The sequence below is a fragment of the Schistocerca serialis genome, chromosome 3 (assembly GCF_023864345.2).
Source record: "Schistocerca serialis cubense isolate TAMUIC-IGC-003099 chromosome 3, iqSchSeri2.2, whole genome shotgun sequence".
In the NCBI taxonomy this organism is placed as follows: Eukaryota; Metazoa; Arthropoda; class Insecta; order Orthoptera; family Acrididae; genus Schistocerca; species Schistocerca serialis.
The window spans coordinates 847,750,785-847,763,243 of record NC_064640.1 but is presented as its reverse complement, the minus strand read 5'-3'; the positions used below and the strand labels follow the sequence as shown (position 1 = coordinate 847,763,243).

Below are 12,459 nucleotides of genomic sequence, written 5' to 3'. Positions count from 1 at the left end.
AACCCCTGTGGACGGTATTCCAGCTCATGGTGGGGTCATGTTGCTCGTTTGGGACGATGTCTATTACCATCCCATCCCATTGACCACCCTACTCGAAGCAATAGCTGTCCGTATTACTCTTTGTGCCTTTACTTTTTCTGTTTGTACTGTCTACACTCCATCGGCATCCGCAGTTATTTGGGCTGACATGATGCACCTGTTTGCTCAGCTTCCTCTGCCGTTTTTATCGTTTGGTGACTTCAATACCCATCATCCCCTTTGGGGTTTTCCTGCATTCTGTCAGAGAGGCTCCCTCTTGGTGGATGTTTTCAACCATCTCAATCTTGTCTGCCTCAATACTGGCGCCCCGACTCCCTCTCGGACTCTACTCATACCTACTCCCACTTGGACCTCTCGATCTGTTCTACCAATCTTGCCCATTGGTTCGAGTGGTATGTCCTTTCTGACAACTATTCGAGCGACCATTTCCCCTGTGTTGTTCGTCTCCTGCACCACACCCCATCCCCACTTCCCTCGAGTTGGAACATACCAAAAGCTGACTAGGGACTTTACATCTTCCTAGCGACCTTTCCAGACCAAGATTTTCTCAGCTGTGCCAGTCAGGTCGAATACCTCACGGCTGTTATCATCAATGCTGCCAAACGTTCCATTCCTCGTACTACCTCTTCTTCACATCACGTTTCAGTCCCCTGGTGGAATGAGGCTTGCAGAGATGCTATCTGCGCTCGACGACCTGCTTTACACACTTTTTGCCGCCATCCTACAATGGCGAATTGTATTAATTACAAACGACTCTAAGCGCAATGTCGTCGAGTCATCAAAGACGGCAAAAAAGCTTGTTGGGCCTCTTTCACAAGTTCCTTTAACAGTTTCACTCCCTCTTCTGTCGTCTGGAGTGGCCTGCGCGGGCTGTGGGGCATTAAGGCCCACTCCTCGATACCTGGCATGACTTCAGGTACTGAGGTACTTGTAGACCCTGTCGATGTCTCCAACGCCTTCGGCCATTTTTTTGTGGAGGTTTTGTTTCATTTTTAACAGATCGAATGTTTAGGCTACGTGTGGGTTCCGTATTGTCTGTCTTCCTCCAGGAGAACGGAGTGCCTCAGGGCTCCGTTTTGAGCGTAGCCCTTTTTGCCATAGCGATCAATCCCGTTATGGATTGCATTCCACCTAACGTCTCCGGCTCTCTATTCATCAATGACTTCGCGATCTACTGCAGTGCCCAGAGAACATTCCTCCTGGAGCACTGCCTTCAGCGTTGTCTTGACAGCCTATATTCATGGAGTGCTGCTAATGGCTTCCGGTTCTCTGAAGAGAAGACGGTTTGCATCAACTTTTGGTGATATAAAGCATTCCTTCCACCATCCTTACATCTCAGTCCTGTTGTTCTCCCCTTCATGGAGTCAACAAAGGTTTTAGGGCTCACACTGGACAGGAAACTTTGTTGGTCTCCGCATGTCTCTTATTTGGCTGCCCGTTGTACACGTTCTCTGAATATCCTACGTGTTCTTAGTGGTTCATCTTGGGGAGTGGTTCACACTGTCCTGCTTCGCTTATATCGGTCCATAGTCCGATCAAAGCTGGATTATGGGAACCTCATCTACTCGTCTGCTCGCCCATACCTCTTACGCCGTCTCAACTCCATCCGTCATTGGGGGTTACGTCTTGCAACCAGAGATCTCTATACCAGTCCCGTCGAGAGTCTTTATGCTGAAGCTGCCGAATTACCATTGACCTACCTGCATGACATACTGCTTTGTCGGTATGCCTGCCAGCTGTTGTCAATGCCCGACCACTACTCTTATCAGTCCTTCTTCGACGATTCTCTCGACCGTCAGTGTGGGTTGCATGTGTCTGCCCTGCTGCCACCTGGAGTCCGCTTTCGTCGCCTGCTTCGACAATTGGATTTTGCCCTCCCTACCACCTTCAGAGAGGGTGAGAGCCCGACACCACCTTGGCTCCAGGCTCCGGCTCACATTCATTTTGACCTCAGCTCACTCCCGAAGGAGGGTACTCTGGATGCAGTGTATTGCTCGCGGTTTGCCGAACTTCATGTGCGACTCACCAGTAACACTTTTATTTACACTGATGGCTCCAAAACTGATGATGGTGTCGGCTGTTCCTTTGTCGTCGGGAACATCACCTTTACATACCGGCTCTTTGACCAGTGTTCCAGCTTCACGGCTAAGCTTTTTGCTCTCTCTCAGGCCGTTCAGTATGTCTGCCGCCACCGCCATTCTCCGTATGTACTCTGCTCTGATTCACTCAGTGCTCTTCAGAGCCATGGAGCTCCATATCCGGTCCGTCCCTTGGTGCAACGGATCCAGCAATCCCTCCATTCTTTTGCTGATGATGGCTCTCCAGTTAGCTTTATGTGGTTTCCAAGCCATGTAGGAGTGCCTGGGAATGAGGCTGCTGATGCTGTGGCCAAGGCTGCAGTCCTCCTGCCTCGGCCATCCTCCCTTTGTGTCCAATCATCTGACATTAGTGGGGTTGTTAGTAAGAGGTTTGTGTCATTATGGTGGGATACTTGGTAGTCACTTCAAGAAAATAATCTCTGGGCCATAAAACCATTCCCAACAGCTTGGACAACCTCCTCCCGACCATCTCGGCGAGAGGAAGTCATTTTGGCCAGGTTGCAGATTTGGCATTGCCGGTTTAGCCACCGCTACCTGCTATCTGGTGACCCCGTCCTGCAGTGCCCTTGTGGTAATGCATTGACAGTGCGCCATGTTTTATTGTTGTGTCCCCATTTTACTCAATCTCGTGTTGTCCTGTCTCTGCCCTCTACACTACAGAAAATTTTAGCTGATGACGCTCGAGCAGCTGTTCGTGTTCTTTGTTTTATTACTTTGACGGACTTATCCAAAGACATCTAACTCTTTTAATTATTTTATCTGTGTCTTTGTAAGAACTTTCTTGTGTCCCCCCCCCCCCCCTCCCCTTGAGTTGTACCAAATTATGTGTGCACTTACATTTTTGACTCGGCACTAATGACCTCAGTAGTTGAGCGCCCTAAAACCCTACAAAAAATTAAAAAAAAGAATCAGGGAAGAGGATTTCTTCACCATGAATAACACTACTGGAAAAGTCATTGATGTATATCAGGACCAATATAGGTCCTAATATGGTACCTTGCGGAACCGCTATATTAATGTATTTTGGTTCTGATAAGTGTTTTACTAAATGTTTCGATCTATTTGAAGTATGTGTTATCTCTACTCTTTTTACCGTATCTGTTGGGTATGATCGAAACCAGTCATTAGCTACTCCTCTTATTCCTGATGCATCTAATTTATTTAAAAGAATCTTGTGGTCGACAGTATCAGACACCTTAGAAAGATCCAAAAATATGCCTGTGGCACACTCATCTTTATCATGGGCATCAAGTACAACTTTTGTGAATTCTAATGTGGCTGACTCCGTATTTTTGCCACTTCGGAAACCAAACTGAAAAGATTGTATTTATTCAGGTAATTCATTAATCTGTCTTTCATAATTGCTTCTATTATTTTTGAGAATGCCGACAGCAGGGAAATGGGCTGGTGATTTTCTATGTCTTCTGCATTACCTTTCTTAAGCAAAGGTACAACTCTTGCCTGTTTTAACTGCTCTGGAAATGCCCCAGATGTGAAGGATTCATTCATTATATTTGTTAAGGGGCCTTGTATAATCCCTATCCATTGTTTCAGTACACACATTGCTACTTCATCTAAACCTACTGACTTTTTATTTTTTTGTTTCTGAATTGTTTTACTGACTTCATTCTCTGTGGTTGGAAGTAACATCGCCATGTTTAGTGCAACATTATTTGCAGGTGTTATGTTTATTTGGGGGAATTTTTGTCTCTGCAATACTTCAAATATGCTAGTTTACATAGTTTGCTAAGTGCTGACAATCATTTATTACTTTATCCCGCTCCCTTAGCAGTATGTTATTCTGCATTCCTATTTTTATAACATCCCAGACTGCTTTGCTTTTATTCTCTGCATTATATATTATTTTATCATTAAATGACTTTTCTGCAGCAATCAGCCCATTCTTATAGATCTTTTTGTATCTATGATAGAAATTTAAGAATTCTGGATCATTGCAAATCTTTTCCATGGAACTGAGGTGTTTAAGTGTTTGGGAGCACTTCTTTCTTAATACTTGCTGTTATCCATCTGTTTTTGTGAGATGTTGATACAGACATGCATACTTTTGGAAATTCCTTTTCAAAGTTAAATTTAAACAATGTGGAGAATTTAGAGAACTTCATATCCACATTGGTTTTCTTATACACTTCATCCCATCTTTGTTTTTCTAGTTCTTTTGAAAAAGCTTTTATTTTGATTTCTGATAGATGTCATTTGTAGGCATGTAGTTTAGGGAATGATTCAATGCCTGACTTTACCTAGTAATGCATGAAACTTATCAAAGTAACACAAATAAATGTTTTATTCATAAACCCCTGAACAGTAACAGAAATAGGCCTCTCACGAATCCACACAACACGAGACACAGAACAATGAGTGTAAAAAGTACGACTGGATAAACAGAGAGAGTCAGCTCTGCTCCATGCATAACGCCTCCCAGGGGCAGTCACCAATCGGTTGTAGATAGACACAATAAAAAACACACACACACGAATTTCAAGCTTTTGCAACCTAAGGTTGCTTCATCAGGAAAGACGGAAGGAGTGGGAAAGACGAAAGGATGTGGGTTATAAGGTGAGTGTATACCTGTCCTTTTTTTCCCCCTAAGGTAAGTTTTTTTATTCCCGGGATTGGAATGACTCCTTACCCTCTCCCTTAGAACCTACATCCTTTCGTTTTTCCCTCTCCTTCTGTCTTTCCTGATGAAGCAACCTTGGGTTGCGAAAGCTTGAAATTTGTGTGAGTGTTCGTGTGTTTTTTATTGTGTCTATCTACCAGCGCTTTCTCATTTGTTAAATCACAGCATCTTTGTTTCTTATGTAAAATTTTCCCACATGGAATGTTTCCCTCTATTATATATGTCACATGCACTGGTAGCAGGATACAGCATTGTCACAGAGCTTCTCTCAGTGAAATCCTGTATCAACAACTAGCTGCTCTTTGTTGTGGTTCTTTACCTGGTTTTGCAATATGTTGTGACTGTTTCTGTATTATAGCTTGAATTTAATTTATTTGTAACTCAGTTAAAATGGCATCTGAAGGTAGGATTTCCTTTCACATTCATGATATTATGCATGTTCCTGAATGTGAGGTCATATTGCTGACCAGTAATGCAGATGATACCAATTTGTTTTTGAAAATTGCTTGTTTACAATTTGTTAGCAGGTTAGAGAGAACAATGCTTTAAGGATGGCACAGATAGAATTACTCGAAATGAAACGAAAGTTTGATGCCTTGAGAGTTGTGGAGACAGAGAAAAAAATGATGGTTGCCTTGTTGCAGAGAAAGGATGAAGACTTAAAAACTCTGAAAAGCTTGCTTGAAAATGAAAGGAAAGAAAAAATGACTATAATTAATGAAAAGGAACATTTTGAAAAAGAGAAAGCAGAAGAAGTAGAAAGAATTAATAAAGAAAATCTTAGATTAAAAGCTGAGCTTGACAAATTAAATGAGAGAATAAAATCTATTCAGTTTGGAGCAGCAGGTAAACCAGTAGCACATTAAACATATGTCATTCATAAATACCAAAGTTTCACCAACATTATTTTACTTTGTTTCTACTTTGATTTATTTATTTAAATTTGAAAGTTATTTGATCAGTTAAATTTTGTAGATCTGTAATATTGACATACAGCTTGCAGATGAGATTACTTACTTGGGATCATCAGCACTTAATACCTCTTTTCTATGGTTTATCTCCTTCATTTGCACCCCTTTGTTTCCTTCCTCTCTTTTACTTTTTATGCTGCCACTCTGTCCATGCCACTTGCTGTCCCCTTCCCCCACCTCCCCACCCACACCAACCCCCAAGAGGCTCATAACTCTTCCATTAGTACATGCATGGTGAGCACGGCACCCCAATCTATTGTAGTATCTCCTTGCTTTCTCGTGCTGCAGTCTCCCATCTCCAACTATACTCATCTTACTTCCTCATGGAGGCAACCTTTGATGCTGACCTGGCTGTTGCCTAGATTCTGCTTTATTTCCTTGAAATCTTCATTTAATTATATTACACCAATTTCAGTTCCCTTCTAGGTTTAATCTTCATTTTTAATTTTTTTCTGTAATGTGGAACAACTGGAGAACAACAATGTCAGTAGCATCCACTACATACAGTGTTAAAGATAATCTGTGGACAATAACTGCTTAGACTCATACACGTGCTTAAAAGCCAATGTGGTAGCCAATCTGACATGGTGGGGTCATTGCATACCCTTTCAGTGGAGCCCTCTGACAACACAGGGATCACACTTCCGATACTAACTTTCGATGCATGCCAAGGAGTAGATTCTCAACTTCATGGGGCATCAGAACTCCCGGCAGTAGTCATTGTGCCAGATGGCCTCTGCTGTGGATGAGTTTTGTCCTTAGGGAGAGCCCTAGACTGGAGTAGATGGCATCAGGCAGACATTTTACACATCAGTCATTGAAAATTAAATTTCCACAATGGCTGTTCTGATCTGGTTGTCTCATCAGAGAAGTCTAGGAATTTCAGTGCAGACAGTTCCAGTTCTGCTGGTGAGAAATGTGCTAAAGCCCATAAATAATAGTGAAAGTAGGTATGGTATCCACTGGAATATAAATGGTTTCAACACTGATGCTTCTAATAACAAAAGCTCCAAAATAGATGAATTGGAAATCATTCTGTCAGAATGTGCAAATCTAAGAGGTGCTTGTTTAAATGAGCACAGGTTTACAGAGGACACAATCAAAATTCTAAACAATATAGGAAACTTCAGATAAGCAAGTAACTTTTGCAGAAGAAACAAGTCACGTGGAGGCTCATGTATACTTCTACATAGTGATATAAACTTTATGAGATGAGAAACTGTTTTAATTATTTAAATGAAGAATGTGTGTTTGAGAGCTGTTTTGTAGAATTAGTGGACTCACTGACAAATGTCATAATAATCTCAATATACAGAATTCTGGGGGCATCAACAACAGAACTATGCTTATCTAAGCTTCAAATTATGCTAGAAAACTTTTGTAGAGGAAAAAAAGAAAAAAATTGTAATAGCTGCTGATTTTAATATTGCTATCACGTGTGATTGTAGCCACACTTCAATTCAATGACTTAGTAAAAAAAATATGGTTTCAAGTTAAATTTCCTTGAATCTACCAGAGACAATGGGAAATCAGCAACGTGTATTGACAATGTTCTAACTAATTATGTATATGAAGATGTGTATAAATTTTTTCCAGATCCAGGTATTTCAGATCGTTGTGCATTGTTCATTGAGCTGCCAAAGACAGACACAGGAACTTTTCATGTATGAGAACCCATATGAGCAGGAACTTTAGCAAAGAAAACTTGCTAACATTTAGTGATAAGCTAAAAGAGAAAACATGTCCTTTTGATCATTGTAACTCAAGTGATGAAAACCCTGAGAAATTCCTAAATAGTCATCTTGCTGTATCTAATGAAACATTTCCACCTAGACTGTGCAGCAATAAAATAAAAAAAATAAAGTGGATTACCCAGGGCATAAAAACTTTCAGTGTAAAGAAAAGGCAACTGCACAGAGAAGATTTCATTAAATATGTTAGACTCTATAAAACCATATTTAAAAGAGTTGTCAGGGCAGCAAAACAACTGGCAGATAACAGGCTAATTTTAAACCATAAAAATAAGGCAAAGGCTGTGTGATCAGTCATTAAATCTGAGTTAGGTGTTAAAGCCTGTAACCAAGCAATTTCAAAAATTGACATTGAAGGAAATACTATTGTAAATGCAACTAAAATAGCAGAGTATTGTAATAAATTCTTTATAAATGTAGCAAAGTCTGATGTAGATGTAATAGATTGCCACAACATAGTAAATCCCTTTGTCCTAGGTGAAAACTCTGAAAACTTTACAAAATTCTTAAAAGTTTCTGTGGAGGATGTAGAAAATGCTATTCTAACATTGAGAAACAAAAAATCTGCGGGTTGGGATGGAATACCCACCAAAGTTATTAAAGTAGTACACAATAAAATTGCAAACCCACTAGCTCAAATAATGAATCAATGTTTTGAAGAGGGCTGTTTCACAAGAGGAACTAAAATATGCTGAAGTCAAACCACTCTTCAAGAAGGGATCAAGAGAGATCATGGGAAATTATCATCCTATCTCAATTCTCCCAGTCCTATCTAAAATATTTTATTTGAAAAACTTTCTGTTGCACAAATCCAAAACTTCATTGCAAAATATTCTGTTATTCTAAACAATCAGTTTGGTTTTCAGCAGGGGGAAAACGCTATAGATGAAGTAAACAGTTTCATTGAGAAAATAAGTACATCATTAGACAAGAGAAATAAGATGGCAAGAATTTTCTGCGACCTCACAAAGGTGTTTGATTCTGTACACAATACATTGCTTGTTTACCAACTTGAAAAATATGGCATTATTGGCAGTGCCCTACAATGACTTAAATCCTAAATACTACTCATCCAACAGAAAGTAAAGAGTTATCATTTCTTCAAATGGAATATACTATTTTTCTGACTGGAAAAAAAAAAAAAATATTTCAGGTTGTTCCACAAGGCTCCATATTATGCTCAGTCCTATTTCTCTTTTATGTTAATCACTTACCATTAAATATCAGCTCCCCATCAGTTCTGTTTGCAGTTGATACTTCTATCTTAGTTGAAGATCAGGATTCAGAAAAAAATTCCCAAATCTGTGATCAGTACCCTCAGTGCTTTAGAAACTTGGTTTCAGCTAAATGGGTAGAATCTAAACGTATCTAAGACTCGCATGATGCAGTTCAAAACCAAACAGTCCAAAATGAGCAGACTAAGATTGTACACAACAACAAACCTATAGAAGAAGCTGACTCAGTCAAATTCTTGGGTTTAAATGTAGATAAAAATTTGAGCTGGCTGGCACACGTTGAATACCTGGCAAACAAACTGAGCAGCTTTGCGTTTGCAATGCAAATATTATCAACTGCAACTGACATGGACACACAAAAAGTAGCATATACAAGTTACTTTGAATCCATTATTAGGTATAGTATTGTTTTTTGGTGTAACTCGACAAATAGTGCAGATACTAAAAGGACAGAAAAAATCATACAAAATATGTGCAGTGCAAATCACAAAGAACCATGCTGACCAGTATTTAGAAAACCTAAAATATTAACTCTGCCATCCCTATACATTTATGAGATTATTATATTTCTGTACACCAGACATGAATTATTTGAGAGAAACCATTTTGTCCATTCACGTGATACTAGAAACAGAAAATTTTATGCTCCCCACCCACCACATCAGACTGTATGCCCAGGGACCTCAATACATGGGAATGAAAATTTGTAATAAATTAAAAGGGAACATGTTAATGCAGATGAATTTAGACTCACTTAAAAGAAAGCTATATGAGGTACTGACACGGAAGTGTTAGTACTCAGTGGATGAATTCATGCAGGACAAACTGGAAATTTTTGAGCTGGACAATGTGTTACACGTTCTAAGAAATATCCTTATAGTGTTATTATTTATTATAGTGCTATTATTTATTAATGTAAAAATCATTGTAACTGTTTTATAGATTTTTGACATGTCTCCTATATGCAAACCAAATGGATTGCAAATGTACATCATGAGATGAATAAAACACAAAAACAATTCCCAACATTGTCTACCTAATGGGCCAGACAGCTGGGAGCAAAAAAATTTATTCGGTACCTGGTATGTACTAGAGTAAATGGGAATACTTCTACAGTGAAAACACCATTATTTTTGTGTAGAACAAAATGGTTCAAATGGCTCTGAGCACTATGGGACTCAACTGCTGAGGTCATTAGTCCCCTATACCTTAGAACTAGTTAAACCTAACTAACCTAAGGACATCACAAACATCCATGCCCGAGGCAGGATTCGAACCTGCGACCGTAGTGGTCTTGCGGTTCCAGACTGCCACGCCTTTAAACGCACGGCCACTTCGGCCGGCTGTGTAGAACAAATTGAAGATAAATTTGTAGTTGACTCCCTGTGAGAAATGCACAATGGATCACTTTTAAGGCCACCTCTGCTGCACAATCTCAAGCTCTTTAAACATGTGGACGACTGGGTAGCTTACCAATGACTGTTCACTAAGTTGAACTCTGTCCTTGAGCCCTGGCAGGCTCGTCGGTACTGACTTACCGCTGTGTCATCCTCAGTCAATGGGACTATTGGATGTGCAATGGAGGGGTGTCAGATCAGCACATGGCTGACCCAACTGTCAGTTTTCATAACCTGGAACCACTACTTCTAGGTCAAGTAGCTCCTCAGTTGGCATCATGAGGCTGAGTGAACCCTGTTCCAGTGTTCCCACCAAGAAAAAATCCCAGAAGTACTGGGAATTTAACCCAGGTCCACTGCATGGCAATCAGTACTCCTGACTACTCTCTATTGCCCCATGTAAATCTCTAATCCGGTCCAAGGAAACCTTACACTGTAGATAGTCAAGAAGCTATAGGTTAATCTCAAATGGCATGGTTTCCATTTTTTTGCATGTACAAAAAGGTCCAAAGAATAACCGAACAGATACAGCTGCTTTCATCTTAGTAATTGAAGCAAATCTCCTCCCAGAGGAAGTTAATCATGGTGTACAGGTGTGAAATGGAACATTATGTCGTATCACCCACGAGGTCCTTCCAATGCGTATGCTTTGGTCATATGTCATCCTGCCACATGCCATAAAATGTGGCAACTGTAGATGGCCATTCCATGAAGAGCCTTTTAAACAACCACCTTTGTAAAAGGTTTTTGATTGTGCTGAGTCACAGTCATGCAGTATTTTTTAAAAGAAAAACCGCCATTTGACTGTGTATTACTGTATTTTTCTTCTGTACTATCTATATTTCAGATTTTATGCCATTATCAAGTACAATGCTAAAAGTTCTTCGACAATTAACTCATTGTATATGGTGAAAAACCAGATATAACTAGATATGATGTCATAATGGTGTAAGAGCTTTTAGCATTGTACTCAATAACTATGTAAAATGTGAAATATAGGTAGTACAGAAGAAAAATATAGTAATTTACAGTCAAATGGTGGTTTATTCTTTGTGTCTCAAAAAAAAAAAAAAAAAAAAAAAAAAAAAAAAAAAAAAAAAAAAACACTATCCTCCACATTTACTGACTTGCCCAAATTTAAAAAAGAAAAAAAAAGTACAAAAATATAAAAAATTGAGCACCTGTCACATATTGATGCTTAAAAAAAATGAATACTTACATCCTGCCTCTGCCCTTCTCTCATGGTTTCCATGGCCCCATCTTTGGGAACCACATCCTGCTCCCATCCAGAGAAGCAGCTCTCTCCTCTAGCAGGGCTCCCTCTCGGGACCCCTTTCTCCAGAAACCCCAAGGTCAGAGGTTTGACACCAACTATTGCCTGGAGTTGCCACATCCTGGGGGTGCCAGAGTTGTCTGCCCTTCATCCTTATCCACAACTGCTGTGGATAAGTCCTCGTCGGCCGGTGTGGCCGAGCGGTTATAGGCACTACAGTCTGGAACCGCGCGACGGCTATGGTCGCAGGTTCGAATCCTGCCTCGGGCATGGGTGTGTGTGATGTCCTTAGGTTAGTTAGGTTTAAGTAGTTCTAAGTTCTAGGGGACTGATGACCACAGAAGTTAAGTCCCATAGTGTTCAGAGCCATGTGAACCATTTTTGATAAGTCCTCACAAGAATGTCAGTGACCAAAGGTTGTGAAGCAGAAGGGAAATACCAGGAGAAGGCCATTCCAGTGACTCCAGAGGCATCAGATCTCTCCACTCATTTGGATATGGAACAAATGTTAATCAATATGATTCCATCCCCACTGATGACAGGTAGTGATTCTGGGGCACAACTGATCTTTCTGGCCCTTCTAGCCTAATCAGGACACCCAGCACATGATGATCTAATCAAACCGTAATGGATATTACTGTCACCTGCCAGAACTACATTATCTCATTTACTCATCTTCTACAATTCATGTTGCTCTATAACAAACATGCTTCACTGATGACTATTTCCCAATGCTGCATTGTTATCATGCCATCAATGTGTGAATTTCTGTTTGTACTACAGTGGAAGCAATTGCAGTGCATGTGAGAATGACCTCAGCAATCACCACCACCTCCATGGCAGGCTATTATTTACCTTGAGATGACCAACTTAATCCAACAACTCCCCTCCCCCTCCCATCTTTCCTCTCCAGTGGGCTCATGGTTCTTTCGGGAGTTCGTGTGTGGTGCACATGAGGCCCCTAGTTATTGCAGCTCATTTTTCATTCCCTCGCTGCTTTTCCTTCTCCCTGCCCCCTCCCTCCCTATCCCTGCTCCTTCCCTGTTGCCACCTCCT

At 40.5% G+C, this 12,459-nt stretch overlaps 1 protein-coding gene across 1 annotated transcript in view; it reads left to right on the top strand.

The window, feature by feature from the left end:
- The first annotated feature begins 5,327 nt into the window (after nt 1-5,327).
- The window catches only part of LOC126471259 (unconventional myosin-Va-like), a 131,350-nt gene continuing 124,218 nt past the window's right edge, over nt 5,328-12,459 (top strand). Inside the window, exon 1 of the mRNA XM_050099378.1 lies at nt 5,328-5,622. Coding sequence (XP_049955335.1) covers nt 5,328-5,622 — 295 coding nt within the window. The remainder of the gene's footprint in view (nt 5,623-12,459) is intronic.